Source organism: Canis aureus, chromosome 1, assembly GCF_053574225.1.
Source record: "Canis aureus isolate CA01 chromosome 1, VMU_Caureus_v.1.0, whole genome shotgun sequence".
In the NCBI taxonomy this organism is placed as follows: Eukaryota; Metazoa; Chordata; class Mammalia; order Carnivora; family Canidae; genus Canis; species Canis aureus.
This window is the reverse complement of record NC_135611.1, coordinates 83,819,294-83,845,553: the sequence shown is the minus strand read 5'-3', so window position 1 is coordinate 83,845,553 and position 26,260 is coordinate 83,819,294. Positions and strand designations below refer to the sequence as shown.

Below are 26,260 nucleotides of genomic sequence, written 5' to 3'. Positions count from 1 at the left end.
TGAGATTTCCATCTATTTCTGTGTATATGCAAAAAAGGGAGTGTAATGCTCACTATACTTTTTCCATATCGGTGCATTTCTCCCTAACTCTCCACCCTGGTTGGAGTGTTGGAAACAGCAAGAACCACAAGCCTAAGGTCAGCAAAAAGAGCAGCATGGAGCACACGTTAGCTTTCCACTGCTCCTGAGCAGGCCCGCCTCCTTGACTAGGCTCTAATAGCCCAGAACAGAAAGCTTCAGGTTTCCCTGACTCAGCTCTTGTCTTCCCAGGCTCCTCAATTTGCAATCCTCAAAGGAGAGAGGCCAGATGATGCAGTCTGGCAGACTTTTCTGCCCTTCTTTGCTTAAAAATTAAAAATGTGTGTGTATGTGCATATTTGAGCGCATACACAGTTTGCGGATCTGAGGTATGGGTATTGTGGCCTGGCCCTCGTCCCGCCACTAACTAGCTGCATGGGGTCAGGCAGGTCACCAGCTCTGGTTTTAATTTCCGTGCTGAAATACAGAATGTTGGACCCGCTGATACTGCTCCAACATTTTATGATTCTGTATACCACCACAAGCATGTCCTGAAAAGGTTAACCTGGGTTTGAATCTCACCCTCTACTGTGACAGTCTGTGCATAGGTCCTTTTTAATTCCCTCCTGTTTGATTAAGTACGATGAAACCTTCCTACAACAAATTCACCTAAAAGGATTGGGGTTACTTATGCACAGAGAGTGAAGACTTCAACAGGTTTGCTCTAATAAGCAATAATTTTTAAAGATGTGGTAATCTTCCAGTTAGTATTTATCTTTCATGGCCCCACAAACTGCATCTTTAAATCTTTAAATCCATAAATAAGTTTCCTTAAAGTATCGCACTTTCCTGATCCTTCAAGCTCAATGATAAAGGGAAAGCACAAGAAAAACTTCAGTAGAATAGTTTTTATTTTGTAAACATTAATGTATTAAATTTGCTATACATCGAAGCAAATAATATACATTTTTATTTGAATTGTATATATGAATTGGATGTTATAACTAGTTGATTTTTTCATTGTGTTAGAGGTATTTTCGCTGAACAAGGTCAATTGGTTACCTCAGTATTACAGCCAATATAGCCCAAGGGACCATTCTCCCCAAGTCTGTGTTGTACTTTATTATGTGAAGTTGCATTTCTGTGACTCTGTTGGTGAGGTAGGATGAGTGCACTTGCTTCTTGTGGTAATAAACTTTTTCTGTGCCTCACAAAATGAAACAACAACAACAAAAACAGGTTTGCTTCTTTCAATATATAAAGAGCATATGCCTTTTAAAATAGATACAATGTCCCATCAACTGTGTGGGTAAGAGGAGATGCAGTGTGAAAATGCATAGCTAGAAATGAGGCACTGGGAGTCTTCATTTCAAATTTCCAATTTATTTCTCACTGATAGTAGTAAGCAAAAAGATAATTCTTTCCTCTCAAAATGTTTTGACTATTTCTATTTTTAATGTCTGTTAAGCTTTTTTGTCTCCCTTTCAAGGTAAAGAGTCTTTTTCTGACCTATTTTCACATGCTGAAATGGGGAGAAAAGTCAAGTGTAATGATCTTCAATCAGCAGGGACATCTCTCTCTGCTGGGCAGTGGGGGCAGAAAAGAATATTTCAGAAATTCTTGGAAATGATGTTTAAAAAATTATATCTAGACTTCTCTTCTAAAAAACAAAAATCCTGTTTTGAGAATAGTAATTTGGAATTGGAGCAATCCAAGCTTGATAAAATCATGGCCAGGTAAGGTAGGCAGAGTAGAGTTTGAAGTAGGCACTTTGGGTTGCTCACTTGTTCCCTCCTCCTTAAAAGAGGCTTGATTTTGTTCCCGTGGCAACATGCCCAGACAATGAATCATAATTGGTTCAAATCTGTCATGACATCCTCTGTGTCACCTCCCTTGCAGTCGGAAGTGGCCATGTGAGCCAGTTCTGACTCCAGAAACATCTGAAGAAGGTTGCTGGGGACACCATTGGGTGACTTTGGGAGGCATGTGGCTGTGTCTCCCTATGCCTTGATAGATGATGCTATGTCAGGAATCTCAAATGCTTTCCTGTGATCTCCTGGTGATAAGTCCACAAGTCAAGGATGGAAAATCCTGGCTTTTTAATGATATCTCTAAAAGATTTTATTTATTTGAGGGGGGAAGGAGGGAGAGAGAGAGAGAATGAATGGGGAGGGAGATGGAGGGAGAAGCAGACTCCCCACTGAGCAGGGAGCCAGACTCACAGAGTTCCATCCCAGGATCCTGGGATCACAACCTGAACCAAAGGTTAGACTGAGCCACTCAGGCGTCTCCTTTTTATGATTTTTGAATTGCTGCAAAAGCAGAGGTGCCAGATAAAATACAGGACAAATCTGAATTTCAGAAAAACAACAGCCTTACATATGTAGTATTTGAGACATTTATGCTAAAGTTATTTATAAGTAACTACAGAGTATCTGAAGTTCAAATTTAACTGTGTCTTCTAATTGTGTTTTGTTTTGTTTTTTCCCTAAATCTGACAACTCTATGTACAAACTTTGGACTGCCTGCTTTGAACTTAAAACAAACAAACAAACAAACAAATAAAAAAACCAGTGAGTTTAAGCTACTACTCCTCAAATGATATATTGGTTGCCTGTGAATTCATTCTTGATGTAATAGGAATTTATCTTTGTACCCAATATTTTTTGTGTGTTCATCACATGCTAGACATGTGCTGATTCTCAGGGGTGTGTGTGTAAATAAGTCACAGTGGCAAGGCCTGCCTTCATGGAGCTTCTATGTAGCTGGAGAGACTGCCACAAAATGAGTGATTCTGCATGTGATAGTATAATTACAATAGTGCTTTGAAGGACAAGTAGGGGAGCCTTGAGAGCATCTCAGAGGGAAGGATGAGAGAAGTCTTCCTTGAGTAGGACCTCAAGGCACTCTGAAGGAGGGGCAGGAAGGGCAGGCTGGTTGGAGGGAAGGGTTGTGGAAGTTCACTCTGAGCATCTGGAATGCGGCAGGAAGGGTCCTGGTAACTCTGAGGAGAGGAGGTCACGGCACTGAACAGCAAAAAGCTGAGTGATGGGCAATGAGAACAGACAGGCACAGAGAAGTTGGTTCAGGGAATGCCTTGGAGGCCATACTAAAGATTTGAGCCTTATTCTATGCTACGGTCAGATATCACATATCTGCATATCATCTTACAAAGAGGAAATAAAGGCTTTCAATAGTTTGAAATAAAGACTTCCCATAATTCAATCAAGTCATAATAGCTATCAGGTGGAAGAACCGCCATTTGAGCTTTGTTGTTTTTTGCTTTCTGTGTAGTGTGTGTGATCAAAAACTTCCTAATTATCATTGAGTACAAACTAGTTAGAAATACAGAAAAGGGACTCCTGGGTGGCTCAGTGATTGAGCATCTGCCTTTGGCTCAGGGCGTGATCCCGGGATCCTGGGATCGAGTCCCACATCAGGCTCCCTATGGGGAGCCTGCTTCTCCCTTTGCATGTGTCTCTACCTCTCATTAGTAAATCAATAAATAAAATCTTAAAAAAAATACAGAAAAAATGAGGGCTGATAAAATGAATCTGTAAAGACCAGTTAAAGTTATTGTAACAATATGTTTATATTTGTAAAGATTTAAAGGATTGGGAGTAATCCACCTGTTACAAAACAAGAGGTTGATCAGTACAGTAGATAATCTTAATTCCAGCATTGAAAGAGGCTTCAAAATATTATATAATTCAGATCTCCTGTCTGTTCTTTTCAGTGAAAGGAACATCATGTAAGTAACCGTAACTGATTTCTGTGACTTTAGACCATTGGTTTGACAGAAAAATAAAACACAGAGAAAATATTCCCTGTTATAACAAAGTATCAACACAAGTAACACAATGATCCACTGGTTTTACATATATGTAAGAAAGAGTAACAAAACACACACACACAAAAAGACACTCTGGTAAGTGACTGCTACTCCTGCCAAAGGCTTTATTTGCAGGAAATAGGCATTGGTATTGGATGGTAATGAATATTATAGAAAACCTAAAAATAGAAAAATATCAGTGTGCATTGAATCTAAGGCAAATGCTTTGTGATATATGAGGGGTGTGTATATATACACACACATCACATACATACACATACCTACATAAACACACATAGACAAGCACAATAGATTACATATATACTGGATTGTGATGTAAATATTATTTTGTACTCTGGGTCCCATTCAGAAAAGTTTGACAATCATTGGTCTAGAGAAATTGACTCATTTGTGAACTATGCTATTTCTCTACTCCGTGGAGGGAAAACAAGTCATTAAGGTAAATTCCTGTCCAGTGGTGTGGATAACTGTTTACTGTTCCACATGTCAGGGAAACCATGTGTGATAACACAAACAACGGAACCAACAACTGTTATCATACCAAAGTACATATTGTATCTTGGTTAAGATCCTCAAAGATACTCCTTGGAGTTTCCTAATTCATCTGAGGAAGGACTCAGTGCACTCCATCTTTATGTTGTTACTTGCAAACCTTGAAAACAAATACAAGTAGAAAGAAATTAATAGAGAATTCCAATTCTCATTTTGTTAAATCTTCGCACGTAACAACAGTAAATCTTAATAGAATATTAAGATTACAGGGAATCTGGAGCCAGAAATGCTGCTTTTCCATAGAGAACCAAATAGAGGCCATGTCTCATTCTTTTAATCCTTCAACTAAATTTAAGCCCATCTTAAGATACCAGACATCTAATTTCATTTGCAATTGGTATAACAGTTATTGGCTTCAAGGAATGAAACAGTTTGCAAATTAGAAGAATATCACAGAGGGTGGCTGGTTGTTGTAGAATTACTACTACTACAAGGAGTATTATCCTCGATTTAGAAAGAGTATGAGTAATTTTGCTCTTTTTTCTTAAACCAAGGAAGCCTAGCTGAAAACTTGGTGACTTTGGCTTGAAACTCAATGATAAACCTATTGCATTCATAGTATAGAGTTCATGTCAGAGAAACAAATTTTTTTGGTGTAGTATTTAATTTCTGAAGTATATACATACAAATATGATTATATTCTATGACCAAGCAAGTGCTACTTCTGAAAAACTTTAATTCCAGAAGAAGGAAACAAGTCATATGTGCAGATATTTTGACAGCATGTTATTTGCCAATGTGAAAAACTTGTAGCAGTATTAAAAACTCAACAATTGTGAAAAGGATCATTAATCCTATAATTTGGGCTACTATATTATATATTAGGTCATTATACTATTACTTTTAATTGAACATTATATTTTAAATTTGATATAGAAAAATACCAAAAGAAAAATTAAATTTTATTTTGTAATTTCTTATTTCTTTGATTTGAAACAAGACATATGACATCTTTCCTCTGCACTGAGATGTCAATGCCAAGTCTTAAAACTCACTTTTAATAAGCAAAGTAGAACTCAGCCCTGATTCCTTTAACTGGAAGAACTGTTTAGTTTGACTCAGTTTCATAATATAATAAACTCTATAAAGTTCCTTTAAATATTAAATACTAATGTAAAAGCAGAAATGAGCATGGTGATGAACCATGTAACCATATAAGACTTATGTGAACAGCAAAAATATTGGATGTGTACACATTAAGATGTTAATATTGCTGATTGGTGGGAATTCAAGTGATTATTTTCTCTCTTTTTCATATTAAAACTTTTTGCATAGTTAATATGCTTTTATAATGAGATGGAAATACACATTTTTTCCCCTTATTCTTTCTACATGTGGGAGCCAATCTCCCATCAAGTCTTGCCAGCTTCTATCTAGTATATGTGGCAGAGTCAGGCTCCCTTGAAAACCTAACAAGTATGCCAGAGAACAAACCCCCACTATGAAAATAAACTCTCTCAAAAGGAGTTTGGATGTTCTGGTGGCTAGACAGCCTTGTCATTGTGAGAATAGATTATGGTTAAATTTTGCCTCAAACACTGAATTTAAACAAGGATTAAATTAAATGTATAACTTTATGTTCTTACTCTCTTGGGTCATTTGTTTCATTAATAATTAAATTCAAACTCTGCTCCATCTCACTGTTATTATTTTATCACAATTCTGATTTTATGTATTTAGAATGGAAGGTTAGTTCAGCAGGCTTATGAGAGGTTATGAGGAGACTGCAGAGTAGTCCGCTGGAACCTCGGAAAGGCCTTTGCTAGCTCAGCCCCCAACCGTGGGTTAAACAAGGCCATGCCGAGGATCTCTCCAAGCAGCTTTGCCAGGGCACCATGGTTGCAAGAACTGGGAAAGGTGTAGGTTACTATAAATAACACCGTCATTTATTTATGCAACTAGAAAAAAAAAACTAATATAGATCTTAAGAGGTAAGAAAAGCTGATCTGCTTTGGATTTTGTCTCATCTTAACATTTGTTTTTTTTTGTTGTTGTTGTTTTGTTTTTTCTACTCAACTTTATCTGATATCTAGAACACAGACAAGATAGACTTAAAAGGTACAGGTCCTTTTAAAGGTCCTTACTAGCCTCTAGGACATAAGCAAGGAAAGAGGAGGGTTGCCACACACATGGACATGTACTTTCTTGTGGGCTTTCATTAGCTGAGATCAAGAGTCAGACACTTAACTGACTGAGCCACGTAGGCACCCCTTCTTGTGGGCTTTCAGTGTCCATCAAAACATACCTGTTGTTCTTGGGCCTCGGAACAGATGGCAGAGGCTGGCATTTGGCATGGAATGAAATGCAGTTTGCCTGAGCTACTGATTAAGGCTCCTTTCATCTTTATCAGGAGATGGATCACAAGGCCAAACTCCAAAGTATGACTTAGTCACTACAAAAATGGACGTAAGCACTGGCCATTATCAAGAGGATGGAAAGGTACGGGTGTCCAGCTGCTAAAACACCCTCAAGTATCTCGTTAGGGCCAGAAAGGGAGCCAATAACTCTCAGAAGAGTGGCTCTGGCTCAGCTGCTATCATTTATGAAGGCTGAACTCCTTCCTCCCTTCACCCCACACTCTTTACAGCCCATGTCGGTGCCCTGAGCTTCCCTGCCTTTCATCAAAGTAACAGACAGCAGGGATGGGCAGGCATATCTGCCAAGGACTGTAAGTTCCACTTAGGAGAAACTTTAAAATGGTCCTGAAGTTTCTTCAAATGCGTTCATGCCCACAGGAAGGGCTAATCCCAAAATGAGGAGTGTGTGGGATCAATAGGCTGGTTGGGCTTAATCCCCTCATAAGATAGGAATTTACTGAGAACAAAAGAAACCTAATTCTTGTTAAGAGATGATGACATCTGGACTAGGGTAGTTGCTTCTTAAAAGCACGTCCTATTCTGCACTGCAGGAGTGACTCCCACTGTCTCCTGAACAAGATGGTTGTATTTTGCATGTGTTAACCATGAAAACCCTTTGAGTACAAATAGTTCGAATATTATAGCAGCTGGATCCCCGCCTGCTTTTTCATCCTCCTTATGGTTTCTACTTCCTGCTCTGCTTTTCCTTTGCGGAATTTCTCCTGCTAAACAGGAGAGAAGATGAGTACACGGTCCAGCCCTAGCCAATCAGAGTGTGCCACCTCCCTGGCCAAAGTGGTGAGGTTAGCACAAGCCACATGACCCAAGCAGGACCAACCAAAATCTTCCCTGGGGCTTTCTAGCTGAGCTAAAATGCAAAACTGCTTTTTACAAAACTGTTTAAAATTCTTTTAGTGAGAATCATATAAAAGCTCCTTGGAACCCAATACCCAGCTTCAACATTTATCAACTCATGGGAAATCTAGAGAAAGGATAAACTGTCTTTTTCTACTGGGGATTTTACACGGAGGAGAATGCTGCTGCCAACACCCAACATATCTGTCAGTGGAGAGAGTCTGACTTCCAAAGAAACCCAAATACAACGTGGAATTGTGGCAGAGCCTTGAAGGTTATATTTGAGCTCCTTAACCCAGCGAGCCTGAAGCCATAGCTACCCCCTGTGCTTTCTTTCTGCTTAAGTCAGATTAAGGAGGGTTTCTGGTACTTGCAAAATGTGTCATCTAATACGAAAACCTTAAAGAAACATTCAATAAATATTTTTTTTAATATCGTGTGTTTATTTTTGAGGGATTTGGGAAAATAAATTCATGGGAAATCTTTAAGAGTAATAAAGGAGAAGAGGTGCTCTAGACATATTTAAAAGAGATCACCAGCCTTTTAACTTCACTCTGCCCAAAGGATAATTTCAGTCCCACTGAAATAATAGCCATCTACTAAAAAAGTTAAACTATGTAATGTAAACATCATTAAGGGATGTAACAATGGGTGGATATTTTTACCCTTAAATAAAAAAAACCCTCATAAAAAAAATAATCAAGTCCCCAAACCCATTCTTTAAAGCAATGAATGAATGCATACAATCACTCCTATATGAGCATTCTGGTAAACCATTCGTGGGTATGTAATGAACTCTTTTCCTGGCTGTTCCTTCACCAGCCACAATACTTACACTTTTGCTTTGCTAGTTCTTGTAATAGATCTTCATACACTTGTGTAAAGAGTTCCTCTTCGGATTTTGTTCCATCTAGGTAAACTAAGGAGAAAGGAGAGCAGTTCAAAGGCCAATGGGCCTATTGGTAGAGGATTCTAACTCTGGCACCTGACATCTCCTAAGAATACTAATAGGTTTAGGGGCACCTGGGTGCCTTAGTCAGTTACATGTCTGACTCTTGATTTTGGCTCAGGTCATCATTTCAGGATGGTGAGATCAAGCCCCGTGCCACATTCTGTGCTGGGCATGGAGCTTGCTCTACCCTTTCTCCCCTCAAAAAAAAAAAAGAATACTAATAAGTTTAAATCAAGAACACAAGACCTTAAACACTTATAAGATTTAAAAGACTGCTTAAAAATGAAACCTTTAATCAGAAAACTGGAGGTAAGAGAGAGAGAGAGAAGTTTGAATGTTAAGAAAAGGATGCATAGTTTGGGAGGACTTGAATGTGGGAGCAGGTATCCTGGAGAGATGAGATTTGACAGCAAGGCTGTCTATGCCTTAGTCTTCAGGGGACTCGAGGTCTGTTTGGCCTTTATTCCAAAACACTGGACTCTGTTTACAGGTTAAGCAAAGTGGGGTCATGGTTAGATTGGCTTTTTTTTTTTTTTTTTAAGGTTTCATTTTTAAGCAATCTCTCTACCCAACACAGGGCTTGAATTCACAACCCCAAGATCAAGAGTTGCATGTTCCACCTACTGAGCCAGCCAGGTGCCCCTAGATTGGCAATTTAGGTGGAGAGGGAGAGAGGAGCACCCTCCATATCTGTTCTGTCGCCCTGTTCTATTGAGCACATACATCTCCCTCTAACATTGCCAGGGGAATCTCAGTAAAATCAGAATTTGGGGTGATCTATGGGTGGCTCAGTGGTTTAGCGTCTGCCTTTGACCCAGGGCATGATCCTGGAGTCCCGGGATCGAATCCCACATTGGGCTCCCTGCATGGAGCCTGCTTCTCCCTCTGCCTGTGTCTCTGCCTCTCTCTCTTTCTGTCTCTCATGAATAAAAAAAAAAAAAAAAAAACCACCAGAATTTGGTATCTACCATGTCCTTGTTTAAAACCTCTCTGTAGGGATGCCTGGGTGGCTCAGTGGTTGAGCATCTGCCTTTGGCTCAGGGCATGATCCTGGATTCCCAGAATTGAGTCCCATATCAGGCTCCTTGCATGGAGCCTGCTTCTCCTCTCTCTCCTTGTGTCTCTGCCAATCTTTCTGTGTCTCTCATGAATAAATAAATAAAGAAAATACATAAATAAAACCTCTCTGCAGAGGGCTTCCCACTTCTCCTCAGATAATGACCCAAGTCCTTAACTTGCCTATGACCTTGTAGAGTTGAGATCTTCCTCATGTCTCCAGCATCTCCCCCACCCCACCTCGTGGTTTTCTCTACTGAAAATACACCAACCTTTCAGGTGCTATTCCCGCCTTCCTGTCCCTGGCCTTTCCGTGTACTGTCTGGGATGATCTTTTGCCCCCCATCTACCTCCCTTTCCTGTTAAACCCCTCAGAGTGTGGTTTAAGTGGTTCCTCAAGGAAGCCCTCCCTGATTGCTGGGCCTCAGCTAGTCCCCCAGAACTTGGTATCACAGCACCTGGCATAGCTGGAAAGGACATGCTCATGCAGCTAGTATTTTTAACATTTGTTTCCCTGATAGAATGTTGGCTCATAAGAGTAGGGGCTGAGTTTGTCTTATTTTCCTTAATATCAATAGGGAAGTACCTTGTACACAGAAGGCATTCAATTCAATATCTGTTTCATGAATGACCATCTAGAAGTTGACAGGCTTTGACAAAAGCCTTAGAGAAACAGAAACCAGGACAGTCAATCATGGAAGAGCCCAGAGTGTTCTGGCTTAAAGAGTTCCTTTATAATGTAATTCACGAAAAAGATGCCTCCTAAAAATCCTTTCTCTCATGGACTTCGAGCAATGACAAGTAAAGGCCTTCCGTGGAGGGAGAGAAGGCGCTTACCAATGTTCCGGGTGATGTTCTCCATTTCTTGTCTGTGCTTTAGATACATGGGCCACACGTGGCCATCAAAGTACCCTGAGGCATCTGGAGGCTTGTAGACCCTTTTACTATGAAAACACACAGGAAACTTAATGTGCACAGAGACATAAAATTGATAAAGTAAACTAATAATGGTCAGGGTGATGGGAAAAATCACTGAGACTTAATCTAAACAGAATTAAGAGTATACGTTTTAGATTCAATACTAATTAGAAGACAGCAGAACTGATTTAGTTTTCTGATCCAAAAAAACTACTTTTGTAATTCACTATCATTCATAATTATCTCCTCCTACTACAGTGCTTTCTGAGAGAACGAAGAGACAAATATCAATGTGAATAATGACAGAGAACCTGATAGATTGGATTAGGCTTTCAATTAATTGGGTGTTCTTTGTGGCTGTCACAGAATAATGGCTCTCAAATTTAAAATCAATCAACATGGGATTGCTGCATTTGGAGATATAGGAGAGATGAGTCAAATGGTCTGTAGAAGGGCCTTTTCTTAGAAAAGCAATTTGCATTACCTCACGTGGATGACCATTTCTAGAAAAAGATTTTGCTCTTTGTGTAGAAGAGACCAGGCTTCTCTTGTTTGAAAAATGACATATACATATTGCTCAATCATGTTCTTTCCTCATTGTTCCTAAATTTTGTCTTTTAAAAAATGAAAAAAAACTTTTTCTTAAAGAAATTAAAAAAAATTTTACTTAAAAAATTTTATTTTTAATTAAGTATGGTTGGCATACAATGTTAGTTTCAATTATATAACGTAGGGATTTGACTTCTCTATAGGTTATGCTATGTTCACCATGAGTGTAGCTACCATCTGTCACCATACAGTGCTATGATAAATACTACTGATCCTATTCCGTATGCTGTACTTTCTATCCTCATAAATTTTGTCTTTTTAATTATAATCCACAAAGGCAGTATCAAAACTCACCTCCTCCTCCTCTTACATTCTTCATATGGAATCGTCAGAAAATAGCTTCTGTTCCATAGAGTGTCTAGAGGCCTACAAAAACAGCATGTTTAGTTTACCAAGTTTTCACCCCATTCATTCAGAATCAATATTAGGTTGAGGATGCTTACTTATAATTAAAGAGAAGGAAGCCTTCGATGATTAATATGGGAATTTCTTCGGTGCTTCCAGAGTCTGTTGATGGGTTTTCCATCCAGCAGGAAATGGTGGACATCATTTCATCCATATTAAGCGCTTCAAGCACTTCAAACAAATATACAAAAATATGAAATCAATACAACAAAAGATTTATGATGTGGCTTTTTATGATGAGTATATCCAGGGCTCTATAAATATATAGAATAGCACTATTTCATTTACCATTCAAAATACCTAATAACAAATATTTCAGAAAAATTTAAATTCTATTACTGACAAATTGGTATGTTTGAAACATTTCTAATATGGAAAATTTCAAATACATATAAAAGTAGAGAGTAGAGTACAATGAACTCCCATGTCCAGCTTTGGCAATCATACATTAATGGCTAATATTGCTTTATTTATAATGTCTATTCCCTCCTAACTAGACCAAAGTTTAACATATTTGGATGACAAAATATCTATAAATTAGTGAAAGATAAATGATATACTGGGGAAAATATCTGCAATATATGTAGCAAAGAACTAAAATACATATCTTTTCTTTTAAGATTTTATTTATTTATTTGAGAGCAAGAGAGCAAGAGAGCATGAGTGGGAGGTGCAGAAGAAGAGGGAGAAAGAATCTGAAGCAGACTCAGCCCTGAGCACGGAGCCCAGCATGGGGCTTGATCCCAAGACCATGAGATCATGACCTGAGCTGAAACAGTCAGACACTTAACCAATTGAGTCAGTCAGGCTCCCCAAGAGCTAGTATCTTTAATATATAAAGGGCTCTTACAAGTAAATAAGAGAAAAACCATTAGAAATTTTATAAAGGGGTGATCCCTGGGTGGCGCAGCTGTTTGGCACCTGCCTTTGGCCCAGGGCGCGATCCTGGAGATCTGGGATCGAATCCCATATCGGGCTCCCGGTGCATGGAGCCTGCATCTCCCTCTGCCTGTGTCTCTGCCTCTCTCTCTCTCTCTCTCTCTCTCTCTCTCACTGTGTGCCTATCATAAATAAATAAAAAATTTAAAAAAAAGAAATTTTATAAAGGATCCAAATATGTCCTTTTTAAACTCTAAAATGTGCATACTTTTTGAGTTTACAATTTCCAGCAAAATATTCCAAAACACTGATTCTCAAAGTGTACTACCTAGACCAGCAGCATTTGTATCACTGGGAATTTACCAGAATAACAGTTTCTGAGCCCTACTCCAGAACTACTGAATTGAGCCATCTGTACTTAGAGGCTTTTTAGTGGAAGGTTTTACAATTATGGATTAACTTATTCGCTAGACATAGGACTGTTAGGATTTTCTCATTGTTCTGGTGTTAGTTTTAGTAAGCTGCATTTTTCAAGGAAATTGTCAATTTCATTTAAGTTTTCTAATTTAGTTGCACAGACTGTTCATAATATCCTCTTATCTCTTTAATGTCTGTAGGATCTGTAGTGGTATTTCCTTTTTTTGTTTTTGATATTTGTAATTTGTGCCTTCTCTTTTTTTCTTGGTCGGTCTTGTTTAATCTTAATCTGATGGAGGATCAGTCAGATTCCTGATTTTATAGGTTTATGTCTTATGCCAAGTTTGTGATGTTTTACACATTTACTTCTTTTTTAGCACCACACCTTTTTTCCTCTCCTGAGACTGCAATGATATTTCTGCTAGTTTCTTTTCAGTCTCTTTTTGGTCTGTTGTTTAGATAGAGTAATTTCTATTGTTCTGTCCTCCAATCCAAAGATTCTTTCCTCTGTCATATTTATTCTGCAGTTGAGCCCATCTTATGAGTTTTAAAATTTTAGTTACTGTATATTGTCAGTTAAGAAATTTCTTTTTTTTTTTTTTTACATCTTCTATTTCTTTACTGAGGCTTTCTAACTTTTTACTAGATTTAACAATGTTCACAATCACTCGGTGAACCTTTTTATGAATGCTGCTTTAAAATCCTTGTCAGATAATTCCAATATCTGTGTTATCACATAATTGGTGTCTGTTAATTGTCTTTTCTCATTCAAGTTGAGAGTTGCCTGGTTCTTGATATGGCAAGTGAATTTCAGTCTCATTCTAGAAAGTTTGGGTATCATGTTGTGAGGCTCTGGATCCCATTTAATCTCCTTTTTTATAGGCAGTTACCCTGGTTAGGTGTAGTATGCAGGTCCAGGTGGGGGTAAATGGTTATCTCCTTACTGAATCTTACCAACATGGAAATGGAGGTTGCCTTGGTAAAAGGAGGCAAATGGAGGGCTGGTGTGGCTTCCTTGCTCTTGGTGAGGATAGAAGTTCAGGTATCAAATGCATCCTGCTGACAGCAGCTGATGCTCTCTGGGTGAGGAAAGTGGGATGCACTACCTCACATTGCCTCATCCTGCTGCTGCTGCTGCTAGGTGGGTGTAGAAATTCAGTTCCCTATCTGGCTCAACTGATAGGACTCCTGTGGGGTCCTCTTCCTTGCTGGTGCCAGACAGGTCCAAAAGTCTTGCTCACTGCTTGGCCCTGCTGAACCATGAAGGGAGGATGGTTTTTCTTTTTGTGTTTGGCTACAGTAGGGTATATTATCAAAATGACTTTCTATTTCAATAGGGCACACTTTTCCTGGTCCTTTGACTACAGGGTACAGGTTTCTTGGGGCTCTTTTGTCTGTACCTATTGATGATTCCATGGCACACCTCTCAAGTACCCCTTCCTGAATATATGACAGGTTAGAAGAAAATCCAAGGAATCACAACCAATCATTCCGCAAGTCCCAAAGGCCAGTCTGTTCTCTCTTTGAGTCTTCCTCTGTTTGCTGTGTTCCATCCAAGGTTTCCAATTATAAGAGGTGGAAAGAGCAAGGAATGTAGCCAATCCGTCTTTGCTGAAACCACAAATACCATTAGTTTTAATATATTTTCATTATTGTTCAGTTAAAAGTATCTTCTGATTTCACGGTGATTTTTTCCCTTAACCCAAGGGATATATAGAAGTGCTTTACTTCGGGTGAAATGTGATGACATCTGGAATTTACTTCAAGAAGACACAGAAGGAGAAAGTGGGTGAGGGCATAGATGAAATATAAATTGGTCATAAGTTCATCGTTTTTAAAAGCCAGATGATGAATTTATGAGAGTTCATGACAGTCTTCTGCCTACTTTTGTATGCAGCTGTTTAAATTTTTCCAGAAAAAAAAGGTATTGATTAATATCCAAGCACTTGAAAGTATTCTATTTTTTGTTACTGATTTCTGATTCAATTCTCTGTGCTTAGAGCATATCTCTATATTACTTCATTCTACTGAAACGTACTGTTGTTCTATGCCCTTGCATATGCCTTCCATTTTAGTTAATGTTCCCTGTATTCTTTTTCTTTTTTCGGGGTGAGGGGATGTAGCAAAGGCAATTCTTTTTTTTTTAATTTTATTTTAAGAAAACAAAAATGTGTATTCTGCTGTGATTGGCTAAATGTTCCAGATATATTAGAGTGGTTGTTTGTTGATTACGTTGTTCAAATCAGTTATACCCTTATAATTTTATCTGCTTTTTTCTATTAGTTACTGAGGAAGTTGTGTTAAAAATCTCCCATAATAATTACAGATTTGTATATTTCCTCACGTAGTTTTGTCAGTTTTTGCTTACTGTATTTTGAGGTTATGTTATTGGGTACATACAAATTTTAGATTGCTCATCTTCTTGTTGAATTGACCCATTTATCTCTATTTATCTCTAGTAATAGTGTCTCTAGTGATATTCTTTGTGTTTACTTTGTCTGATATTAGTAGTTATACCAGATTTCTTTCAGTATATGTTCACATGGTATATCTTTTTCTAGCCTTGTCTACTTTTCTTTGTCCTAGTATCTAAATATGTCTCTTATAAGGAGCTTATAGTTGGGCTTTTCTTTCTTTCATTTTTTAAAATCTAGTTTGACTGTCTTTGGAGTATTTTAGTTCATTTAACTTAATGTAGCTACTGCTATATTTGGCTTAAATCTATCATCTTATTCTCATTTTCTATATTTTAATCATCTTTTGATTTCTTTAAATTGTTTTTTACTTCTGACTTATTTTGTATCAACAAAATTTAATGATTCCATTTACTTATAAACTTGATAGCTATACATCTTTAAACTATTCTTCTAGTGATTATCATAAAGATTTTAACATTACCTTGATTTACATTAAATTTGTACATTTACTTAAAAATTTCAGATTTTTCTTTATGCTAGGCTCCTGGAAGTGGGACACTTGACACATGGCATTAATACTTTAAGGTCTTTGGAACATATGCTCAAGCAACCTTCCAGAAAGGTTATATCAATTAATATTCCCATCTATGAAAGTTTTCATTTTATTGAGCCATCATTATGTAATTAGATAACTGTGCAACCATCAGATAATTACTGCTTTAAAAATCTGTTTATGAGGTGAGTGGGGAAAAAAGTAATTTACAACTCTTTGACTATTTCTGAGGTTGACTTTTTATTGTACATTTATTAATCAAATAACCTTTTGCTTCCATGAATAGCTTATTTATATCCTTGGACATCTTTCAATTGGAATATTTCTGTTTTTCTTATCAGTTTATAAGAACTTATTTGAATTAGGAATAATTTTTTGTCAATCATTGAAAACAGACTTTCCTTGTTTAACTCTTACTCTGTAATTACCTTCCTTGCTAATCATTAGAGGGGAAGAAAAGTAAAAAATATCCTGGCTGCAGCTCAAGACACAAGAACAGGCAGTGAGTCAAGGATTTTGCTTCTCTTAAAACTATCAAGTGTCTGTAAGAACTGATTACATAACATTTTTCCTCTCATGTCATCAAAGTTAAAAATAAAGAATGTAGTTTATGGCTTTTTAAGATAGCTGTTTCTGTTGCCAGTTTGCATAAACACTCAGTGGTCATCTTGTTCATGATAAAAGCTGACAAGACCATTAAGTATAGTTTATTAGTATGATATTCTCTATAGGAAAATAAATATCTTCTGATGGACTTTATAATCCTTTGGCTTCAAAGCAGGGTTAGATTGGGCAAGAGAGCGAGGTGAATCCATCTAAAAAATATTCGCTAACCTTTATGAGCAGTGGAAAGAAGAAAACAGCTGTCTAGTCCACCGCGGTCACTGGGAAGGTGAGCCCATTGGATGAGCTTAGAGTTTGCTCCAGGCGAGACTGCAGGGAGGCATCGGGGAAGTATCCTTAGTTATGTGTACCCCAGGCAGGGATGAGCAGAGTACCAACAAACCTACCTTATTCTAGTTTTAGTAGAAAAATCTACTGTTCCAATGTTTTCAGTTTTAAGTAAAAGCCTGGGGAAAAGGTTTCATTTGTTTAAATAGCTGGACATAAACGAGAAAACTTTACAAAAGTATGTGTAAAGGGCAGCACACTTTGATACTGTCTTCATAGATATTTAACACGTACTTAAGCACATTTTGAAACTGTCTTTACAGATAGAGAAGGTATTTGGGTTTGAAGGAGAAAAATGGACATCAGTGAATATTTCACACACTCATCTACTTACCGTCATACTGCAGAAATCCATTTGTATCTTTCGCTATCTCAGACTCTGGCTGGAAAAAAATAACAAGAACCCATCAAAACTGTGCAGGGCAGAAATAATACAATTATAGAATGAAGAGGTGATAAACTTTTACTAAATCCTTTGGAAGACGAGGATAATTAAAATCAGAGCCACACCAATAAGTAATGCCATCTAGTGGATAAGTGGCATTACTGCAACCCTTCACCCCAAAACCTCTGTCCCCTAGCAAAGGCTTTTTGGATGTAATTTAATTAACTTTGCTACTAGAACTTTGTTGTATTAAATGAATGACCTAAGAAGTTTTATAAATACCTTAAAGAAATCATCCTGAGATATGACACTGCAGTTTGGGAGGTGTTTCTGCAAATTCTTAGCCAATGTTGTCTTCCCGCCATTTGTCACACTGAACAGAAAAAGGAAAAGAAAAAAAAATTGAAAATACCAAGAAGAAAGATGCATCAAAAAAAAAAAAAGATTTTATTTATTTATTTGAGAGAGAGAGGGAGAAGCACCCTCCTGCTGACAGGAAGCCTGCCCCATGTGGGGACTCAATCCCAGGACCCAGGACCACGACCTGAGCCAAAGGCAGATGCTTAACTGCCTGAGCCACCCAGGCGCCCTGAGTAGCGCATTTTAGTGCAAGTATATAAAATTGCATGTGGCCACTGTGATTTTGTTTCAGGGCACCATGGAGAAAAGTGGAGGGCTGGCTTCTGACAAGCCACTTATAACTCAATCACATCTCTGCTGTGATGCCCCCTTTATCATTAAATCTCTGTCCACTTTGGGGCTTGATGGGAAGTCCAGTGAAGCTTATCACATAGAGTCAGTTACATGTCCCTCGTGGCTGGACTGTGTGACGTGGAGGAGAATGCGGACCTTGGCTAACTCCTCTGTGTACCTAGTTTGCCAGAGTCTAGCACCACACAACAGCACATGAGAGGGCCTTCTGTAGTCACTCATTCAGTCAGAGCTTTCATTAACCTGGGGATGCTGCCTCAAAGGGTTTTGTGCACTGATTCGTGGACTTTGTGAACTTGAGTGGGAAAAGAAATGGCATTTTTTATATATTTTTATATACTTTTATTATATTCTAACAGAATTTTAGCTTTTCCTTTAATTATAAATATAAATAACAAACGTCAGTAGTATTAACAGAACCTGTGAAATTTGTTGTCGATAGAAATCAGAGATATTTTCATATCATTTGGGGCAGTTGGGGCAGATATCTTGAAGCGTGATCAATACTCATTATTATTTCAAATTGATGGCAGTTTTTAGACTCACCACTGGACACTGTTATTTAATAAATTAACAAAGAAGTGTATCACAAAGTGATGATTTGATTTTTAAAATATTTTTATAGCTAAATTTCATTATAATAGGTTTCCTTTATATTTTTGTTTTTATTTTTTAAAGATTTTATTTATTTGTTCATGAGATACAGAGAGAGAGGCAGAGACACAGGCAGAGGGAGAAGCAGGCTCCTTGCAGGGAGCCCGATGTGGGACTCGATCCCAGGGCCCCAGGATCACGACCTGAGCCAAAGGCAGATAGATGCTCAACCACTGAGCCACCCAGGTGCCCCTCCTGTATTGTTTTGTGCATTAAAAAAAAAAAAAAAGATTTTACTTATTTATTTGAGACAAACAGAGGCAGAGATGTAGGCAGAGGGAGAAGCAGGCTCCCCACGCGGAGCCTGATGCAGGACTCAATTCCAGGACCCTGGGATTACAACCTGAGCCAAAGGCAGACGCTCAACCACTGAACCACCTGGGTGTCCCCTATTTTGTGTATTTAAAACCGAATTTTCATGGCACAAAAAACTCTTAACTGCATATTTATTTGCAAGAACCTGTGCTTAATCCTAGGTGAGATACATTGCAATGTATTTATAATCTAGACAAGAAACTAATATTCATTCATCAAAATTGTTTACTGACTATAGGGATCCCTGGGTGGCACAGCGGTTTAGCGCCTGCCTTTGGCCCAGGGCGCGATCCTGGAGACCCGGGATCGAATCCCACATCGGGCTCTCGGTGCATGGAGCCTGCTTCTCCCTCTGCCTATGTCTCTGCCTCTCTCTCTCTGTGACTATCGTAAATAAATAAAAATTAAAAAAAGATTTAAAAAAAAATTGTTTACTGACTATAATTCAATTATTACCCAAATACCTTATACCTACAAAGTACAAGGAACTTGATTCAAAAGTTTTTTGTTTTTGTTTTTGTTTTTTGCCTTAGAATACACAATTGGGTAGGAAATGGGCATAGTTATCTTGGAAAAGACAGGAGATGTGCTTGGGTGGCTCATTCTCTTCAGCATCTGATGCTGATTTTGGCTCAGGTCCTGTTCCCAGGGTCCTGGGATCAAGCCCCAAGTTGGCTCAGTGGGGAGTCTGCTTCCTCCTTTTCCTTTACCCCTCCCCCTGCTTGTACTCTCTCTCAAATAACTAACTAAATAAACAAATCTTGGAAGAAAGAAAGAAAGAAAGAAAGAAGGAAAGAAAGAAAGAAAGAAAGAAAGAAAAGAAAGAAAGAAAGAAAAGAAAAGAAAGGGAGAGAGAAAGAGAGAGAGAGAGAGAGAGAAAGAAAGAAAGAAAGAAAGAAAGAAAGAAAGAAAGAAAGAAAGAAAGAGAGAGAGAAAGAACAGGAAAGTGGGTGGGTGTTACCCTTTGCCTTGGAGAAATACTGGTATAAAATTTCTCCCCTTTAACAAAAATGTCTATAATTCGCACTGAGTTTCCATAGTTCAGATACTGAACTTTGGCTTAAAAGAGATAGTAAACAGGGCTAACTTTATTATAGTATGAGCAACCTGGCCAGAAAATGTGTCATTTTCGAGACTTATCTCTTTCAAATGATACACAGTCAAACCAACACTGACTTAACTGGAGAGAGACAGTGAGAAGCAAGCACTCCAGTTTTGAAGACTTGGAGGAGGCAGACCAGACAGTATAGGTCAGAGAGATGGGAGGGGGGATTTAACAAGAATTTAAAAGAATTTAGCAAGTCGGAATTGCACAAGTTCATGCCTACGATCCATACTAGGAATCCTGGTCAGGTGACAGCCTTAAGACTAACTCTTCTCTTTCAGCATGCTCAAAACCACCACGCACCACCAAATTCCTGACCACCGTCACGTGCCCTCCCACCTCAGGGCAAGAGTCCCCAGACAGGTGCATGCTTTATCTTAGGGTAGGGGGAAGGAAAATGAATAACTGTTTGAGGACACTTCCTTCTTTGTTCACAACAGCCAAATAAATGCACAAGTCCTGGTCCATTTGTTTTTTGTCCAAGAGACAGGAGGGGGAGTGTATTTGGAATAGGACAGTGGGCTAAGCAGAAGTTAAAAAGGCTGTCTATAGGTACTTAAGAGGAAAATCCTTTCTGCAGCAAGCAGATATTCATATTACTATTTTACAGTTGAGGAAACTAAGGACTGAAAGACTATATATACTCATAAAACTTGCCCAAGGTACAACTAGCAAGTCATGAGGAAGGGATACAAAGTCTAACTCTAAAGCCCATGGATCTTTTTTTCCCCAAAACCCTTAATATTTTTTAACATCACAGAATTCTGTGAGAATCTGTTGAAGACTATCTGCCCCTCGCCCAGAAAAATGAACATCTTCACACTGGCACTAAATTTTCAGGAGGATCCTGAATGACCCTTGACTCCTTTGGAACCCCTGCTATTCCTTGATGTCTTAACCAAATGATGACTTCATAGCAGAGCAAGTGGTTAAGTATACAAGGAGGATACAACACTGAGTCTGGAAGAAGGAAGAAAGGCAGGAACAGAGGTCACTGCAGCTGAGTCCAGCAGGTGCTTTAAATGCACAGAAGCAGCATTAAAATGAAATCCTGGCACTCTCCAAGGAAGAGACAGTGAAGAAGAGGCTTTCTTAGCACCTAATACACGTGGCAAGGAAGCATGAGACAGGTTTGTACATCTGGAACATTGAGAAGAGGGGATTTTATTCCTACATACACAGAATGAAAGTTGTTTTGGATGCCAGAGTAGAACTGGCAGCTGCCTCCCCAGGTTCTACCCCTGTTTCTGGGGTGTGGTTTGGACTGACTCGACTGTCAACTATAGAGCAGGGCCCCGCTAGCCTAAGCTAATCGGGGCAGGACCACCCATTTTGCCACAGTGACTGTGTGTATGTGGTACAGCTAGTCTGGTCAAAGAGAAACTCATGATCTGGAGGAAGAGAGGCATTTTGTTTTTTTTTTTTTTACCCTAGTAGCAGGCTAAGAAATACAAATTCCCAGCACCCAGCGGTATCCCCTCGGGCCCAAAAAGTGGAGTCAACTCTACGATGAATCCCAATGGATGAAGACACAAAGAAGAGATAGAAAGAAATGGAGTCTTCAGTGAGTTCCTGTATCAAACCTTTCCTGCAGCTTATCTGCCCCTGAAGCTGATATGTTTCTTTTAGTATTTATGGATAGTCTTCATACACCAGGATATTCAGATTCTGTTCCAGGTAACTGGTAACCACTGCATATCGTTCACCAGGTAAGAGAATAACTAAAAATTTCTGCAAGAAGATTCAACTGGTGGAGAGGTATGTAGGAAAGGTTAAGAGAGGGAGGCAATCAAGGAACGAGGGCCTGATTTAGGAGGGTGGCACTGAGTGCAGTAGGGGAGGCATAGCCAAGAGAAGCAATGCGGAGAAAAACAAAACTTGGATTCTGGTTCGATGGGAGCATGACGAGGCAGAGCTCTGACACCGGGTTCATCCCCTTTACCTCTGATTACTTATTATAGTAACATAATACAGTGATCCCCCCCAAATTCCAGACTTTTAAGTCTCAAATATCTTATGAATTGGACTCCACATAATGTGTGTATTCACACATTACTCAGAAGAAAGCTGAACATAACACAGTAGCAAAGTAGACAGCGTCCTTTGGAGCTGGCATTGGTGTCTTATTTGCATGTATACCTCTGGTACCACAGGTAGGGTGACCATGTAATTGAGGACGCTTTTGATGGGGGGACAAACACAACTAATAACCATGCCAGGGCAATAGGTTCATAAGGATAATAAGGATAGGGACACCTGGGTGGCTCAGTGGTTGATTGTCTGCCTTCGGCTCAGGGCGTGATCCCAGGGTCCTGGGATTGAGTCCTGCATCGAGCTCTCCGCAGGGAACCTGCTTCTCCCTCTGCCTGTGTCTCTGTCTCTCTCTGTGTCTCTCGTGAATAAATAAATAAAATCTTTTTTTTTTTTTAAAGGATAAGGATAGAAGGTGTCTAGTGTCAACTCCAGCAAAGAAATGGGAAAGCAGGCATATTTTGCTTCCTGACGGTCCTCTTTCTCTAGGAGTCTAGGAGATTCCTAGTCTCTAGGAGTCTAGGAGACTCTCCCATCTCCTGTTGCCATTTCTGTAACCAGCATGCCACTGTTTTATATTTGCCAGGGACCTGCTCTCTTCTTTGGGAATCCTGACTCCTCCATCCCCTACCACATCCACATGAAAACACCCTTTGGACATCCTGAGTACCTCCACCAGTTGTTTGTAGCAAAATTACTCACCCACTGATTCCAATGACAAATGTTTTCATAATTAGCTTTGAAAATCAAGTCTTCCTGAAATTTCCTAAAATTAAACAAGCAAACAACAAATCAAATGCTTATCACTGGGATGTCTAAAGAAGTAAAAGAGTCTGAAATTAAGAGAGCCAGCTGAGGGGGAAAGATGACCATGATCTCTGGGCGACCATGCCCCTGGATTAGCCACACTCAGTAGAAGAGCTTCACAAGGTACCAGCTTCTCTCTGCTAGACTGACTCTATGCTAAATGCAACAACTGGTGTGTGCTCAACAGGCCAAAGTCTCAGAGAACACACATTACAGAGTCTCATAACTCTGAAATTCAGTTTCAAGATTCAGTTCCCTGGAGATGACCTATGTTATTTCCCCTATACCAGGAACCCACAGAGCTTGCCTCTCCCCCTCTTCAGAAATGAGGGCAAAACATCACTGCTGGTCAGAGGCAAAAGGAAGTTAATTCCCTTTAAGGGTGTTATTTCCTTACTCAAAAACCTAAGTCCAAGGCCAGGGTAGACAGATTTCTTCAGAAAAGGGCCAGGTAGTAAATATTTGAGGTTTTGTGAGCCCAGAGGCAAACTCAAGCTTATTACGTAGGTACTTATGTAACAAGAGAGAAAACAGATTTCTACAATGTTTTTAACGAAAGTCAAAACAAAATAATTGATTACAATTTTGTTGTTGTAATAAATGTCTACTAATGAGAAGAATGGAATTCCTTTCTGATTGGGATAATATTTCTTTTACTGGATTTCAAAGTTCGTGTTCTCAAACAGAAAACTGTTGGCAAACTTTCAGGCCCAGAGCCATATTTTAGCCACCAGGCCATTATCTGTTGACCTCAGATCTGGGGGGTGGGGAGTAGAAGGCAGTTTCACACAGGGCCCCCTAAGGTTCCATAAAGCAGTCCTGCGGATAGTCTAATGAACCATTTCTACCTCTTTATGGGAAAGATGAGCCTCAGCTGGAGGGGACCTCAGACTAGTGGTTCCTGAGGGTTGCCTGGACTAATGCTGTTCTTTATCCCCGGACTTCTCTGGTTGGATGATCGGGGATCTAAACTGGGCCACTGGGTGAGTGGTCCCTGAGCTGGAGAACCCCCAGCAGCCCTCCCAGTTCCTATCTGGCCCTGACCTATGTCCTAGCAAGTCCATTGCTTTCTTCTTTCCAACCTGTTAAAAAGTACTTTATTACCAAGAGCAAAGAAAGGATGCTGCACATGTGCTAGCTTTATTGTGAGGCTCTCATGTATAATGGATGGCATTTTTATTGATGTATTATTAATAACTGAGCACACTGAAAGGCAAGGACTACTGGTCCCCCTGCTTCAGGCCACATCTGTGCATACACCTGAGGATACTGGATCAATTACATAGCAGGCAAATAACGAGTGTGATTGTGGCACTGGCAAGATGCTTGAGGGGGGTTATTTGGGTGGAAACTAGCAATTCAGAAACAAAGGGTGAGGGAGAGTCAAGAACCTACTTACAAAATTGCTTGCATTCAGGAGGGGATTCCCACAGTCAAATGCAAGTTTTTACCAAAACAGGAACCCTTAATTCTGTATTAGTTGGCTAATACAGCTATGACCCAAGACAGTGTTTGTGTCAATGTTGGGCACAGTCTATTAGCATTTAACAATGTGACAATGTGGTGGGAGGGGTGAGGAACTGGGAGAAGCAGAATCAAGACAGGTGCTGGGGGGAGGGTGGGCCGAGGAATCCTAGATGCCATTAATTTCAAAAACCTCATTGAATGCACAGGGCAGCACCAGGTGAACTGCAAATTCAGGAATGGAATTGTCTACCTCCACACCACTTGGTGTTATTACACTGCCTGTTGCCTTCCTTAAGAACTATTTTAAAATCACACTTAAAAACTTGCAGTCAAGAGTTGCCAGACTCCAGATACATACAGCAGATTCCATAGGCGTTACAAGCTTCAACTACAAACTAAATCACTGGATGTCTCTGGAGAGACAACCGTTTGCAAATTTCAGTCTCATCAATCAGGGGCATCTGATTACTGGGAAAATATACTACCTCCAATCTCATGGGATATTTATGTACTTTATTCTCCCAAAAAGTGCAAAGCTTTCTTCAACAGTAGAGTCATTTGCAAACGAGGTGAACAAGCTAAAATAGCCAAGAGCAAACCCAAAATGAGTATTTAAATGTATTTTTTTACCCTAAGTAAGGTATGTCGTTGAGTCCTTTTTTTCATCACTTGTATGTGCTTATTATGTGTATTCCACTACTAAACATGTGCATCTTGGATCCTAAACTGCAAAATGGTCAAGAGGTGGCATGTACAGAAATCAAATTATTAGGAAGGCACCAGCTCTCCAATACAAATGGGACGACAACATGCGGATCGTGCTTTTCCATGCATCTAAAGGGCAGTCTGGTATTTTTAAGCCAGTGAAGTGTTTCAGGACTTCTCACTCACTTGCTTTATTCCACAGTTATTTTGATTATCTTCTTTCCCCACAACAGGGAAGTCTTTTCCTACTATTGTCTAAATTCTGCTCCCTTTTAGTGAACAGAAATCTCCCACGGTAAGAATTTCTGAATACTCAACCCATGCCCCCTTCCCGTGGAATCACTTTCCTCTTTCCCTAATCCCCGGGGCGAAAACTTTCAAGCCTCATTTTAGATAGACTCTCACGTGAAGTTTTTTTTCTCGTCCCTTTTTTCTTCCCCCAAACATACAATTGGTTTCAAAGACCGTGCTACTTGAAACTGAATGCACGCTGCATTTCTTGTTTGCTCCGGCCCTTGCCTCCCCTTGGAGGGTCCATCGGCTAGGCCAGGGTCGGCCTACCTCAGCGAATGCCAGGTCAGTCCATGATTTCATTAGGCTTTGAGGGCAGCCGCTCAGCTCTGCTGTCGCTGCAGAGAAAGCGGCCACAGGCGTTAGTTACATAAGCAAACGAGCGTGGACACCGAGATCCGAATTTCTTATAGTTTCCCAGCGCCCCCAGATCTTTTGATTTCTTTTCCTCCATTTAAAATGGTAAAAAACCGTCCCCAGTTAGCAGGTGGCAAGCGGGTTGGGGATAAAAGTTTGCGACCTCCCTTAGGGACCAAGACTTGGCGCCCCGAGCCTGGAGACTTGTCTCCACAACCTGTGTCTCACGCGGCGTGGGAGCAGCTCGCCGCGCACGCGGTCCCCGTCCCCGTCCCCGTCCCCGTCCCCGACCCGGCAGGCCCTATGTCCGCGTCCGGGCGGCAGGGCCCCGCGCGGCTTGCAGGGCGCGGGCAGGCTGCAGCCGCGGGCCTCGGCGGCCGGGTCGCGCAGGTACTCACCGGGCGCGGGGCCGGGCCCTCCCAGGCCGAGCGGCTCAAGATCGCCGGGCCGACCCGCCGCGACCCCCGCGACCCCCGCGACCCCCGCGGCCGGCTCGCCTCGAGGCCCACCGCCCCTCCCTGCGCGCCCCTGCCGGGGCCCGGGCGGCCAACCGAGGCGATCCGTCGCGCCCCGGGCCGGACGCGGTACCGGCTGCAGCGCCCGCGGGGCGGGGCGGGGCTCCGGCGACCTCGGCGCACCT

General features: G+C 40.2%; 1 protein-coding gene, 1 long non-coding RNA gene and 1 other non-coding gene across 9 annotated transcripts in view; 1 reads left to right on the top strand and 2 right to left on the bottom strand.

The window, feature by feature from the left end:
• Positions 1–8,811, top strand: part of LOC144319072 (uncharacterized) — a 30,829-nt gene extending 22,018 nt beyond the window's left edge. For 2 of the 3 annotated variants that reach the window (XR_013384991.1, XR_013384986.1), the window contains one exon: positions 7,696–8,811. This is a non-coding gene — a long non-coding RNA (uncharacterized LOC144319072). Of the gene's footprint in view, positions 1–270; positions 3,952–7,695 lie in introns of those variants that run through there. The other variant, XR_013384988.1, reaches the window with a different exon arrangement.
• NMRK1 (nicotinamide riboside kinase 1) lies at positions 3,586–26,195 on the bottom strand. Of its 5 annotated transcripts, none has more exons than XM_077906738.1 (10): positions 26,019–26,147; positions 22,696–22,759; positions 17,460–17,550; positions 17,127–17,175; positions 16,676–16,774; positions 11,614–11,746; positions 11,465–11,536; positions 10,481–10,587; positions 8,471–8,554; positions 3,586–4,523 (listed from the first exon to the last, which is right to left on the bottom strand). In XM_077906738.1, the coding sequence occupies exons 2-10, from the start codon at positions 22,722–22,724 to the stop codon at positions 4,504–4,506; spliced, it is 684 nt and encodes a 227-aa protein (XP_077762864.1). In that variant the 5' UTR covers positions 22,725–22,759; positions 26,019–26,147; the 3' UTR covers positions 3,586–4,503. The 5 variants fall into 5 exon arrangements, with proteins under 5 accessions (XP_077762864.1, XP_077762871.1, XP_077762880.1 ...); XM_077906745.1 differs by lacking the exon at positions 26,019–26,147 and adding an exon at positions 24,780–24,831; XM_077906754.1 differs by lacking the exon at positions 10,481–10,587 and having other exon boundaries at positions 26,019–26,187.
• LOC144289521 (small nucleolar RNA SNORA12) lies at positions 5,754–5,867 on the bottom strand. Its single transcript, XR_013357384.1, has one exon. It is a non-coding gene; the product is annotated as a small nucleolar RNA SNORA12 (small nucleolar RNA).
• Positions 26,196–26,260: the final 65 nt, after the last annotated feature.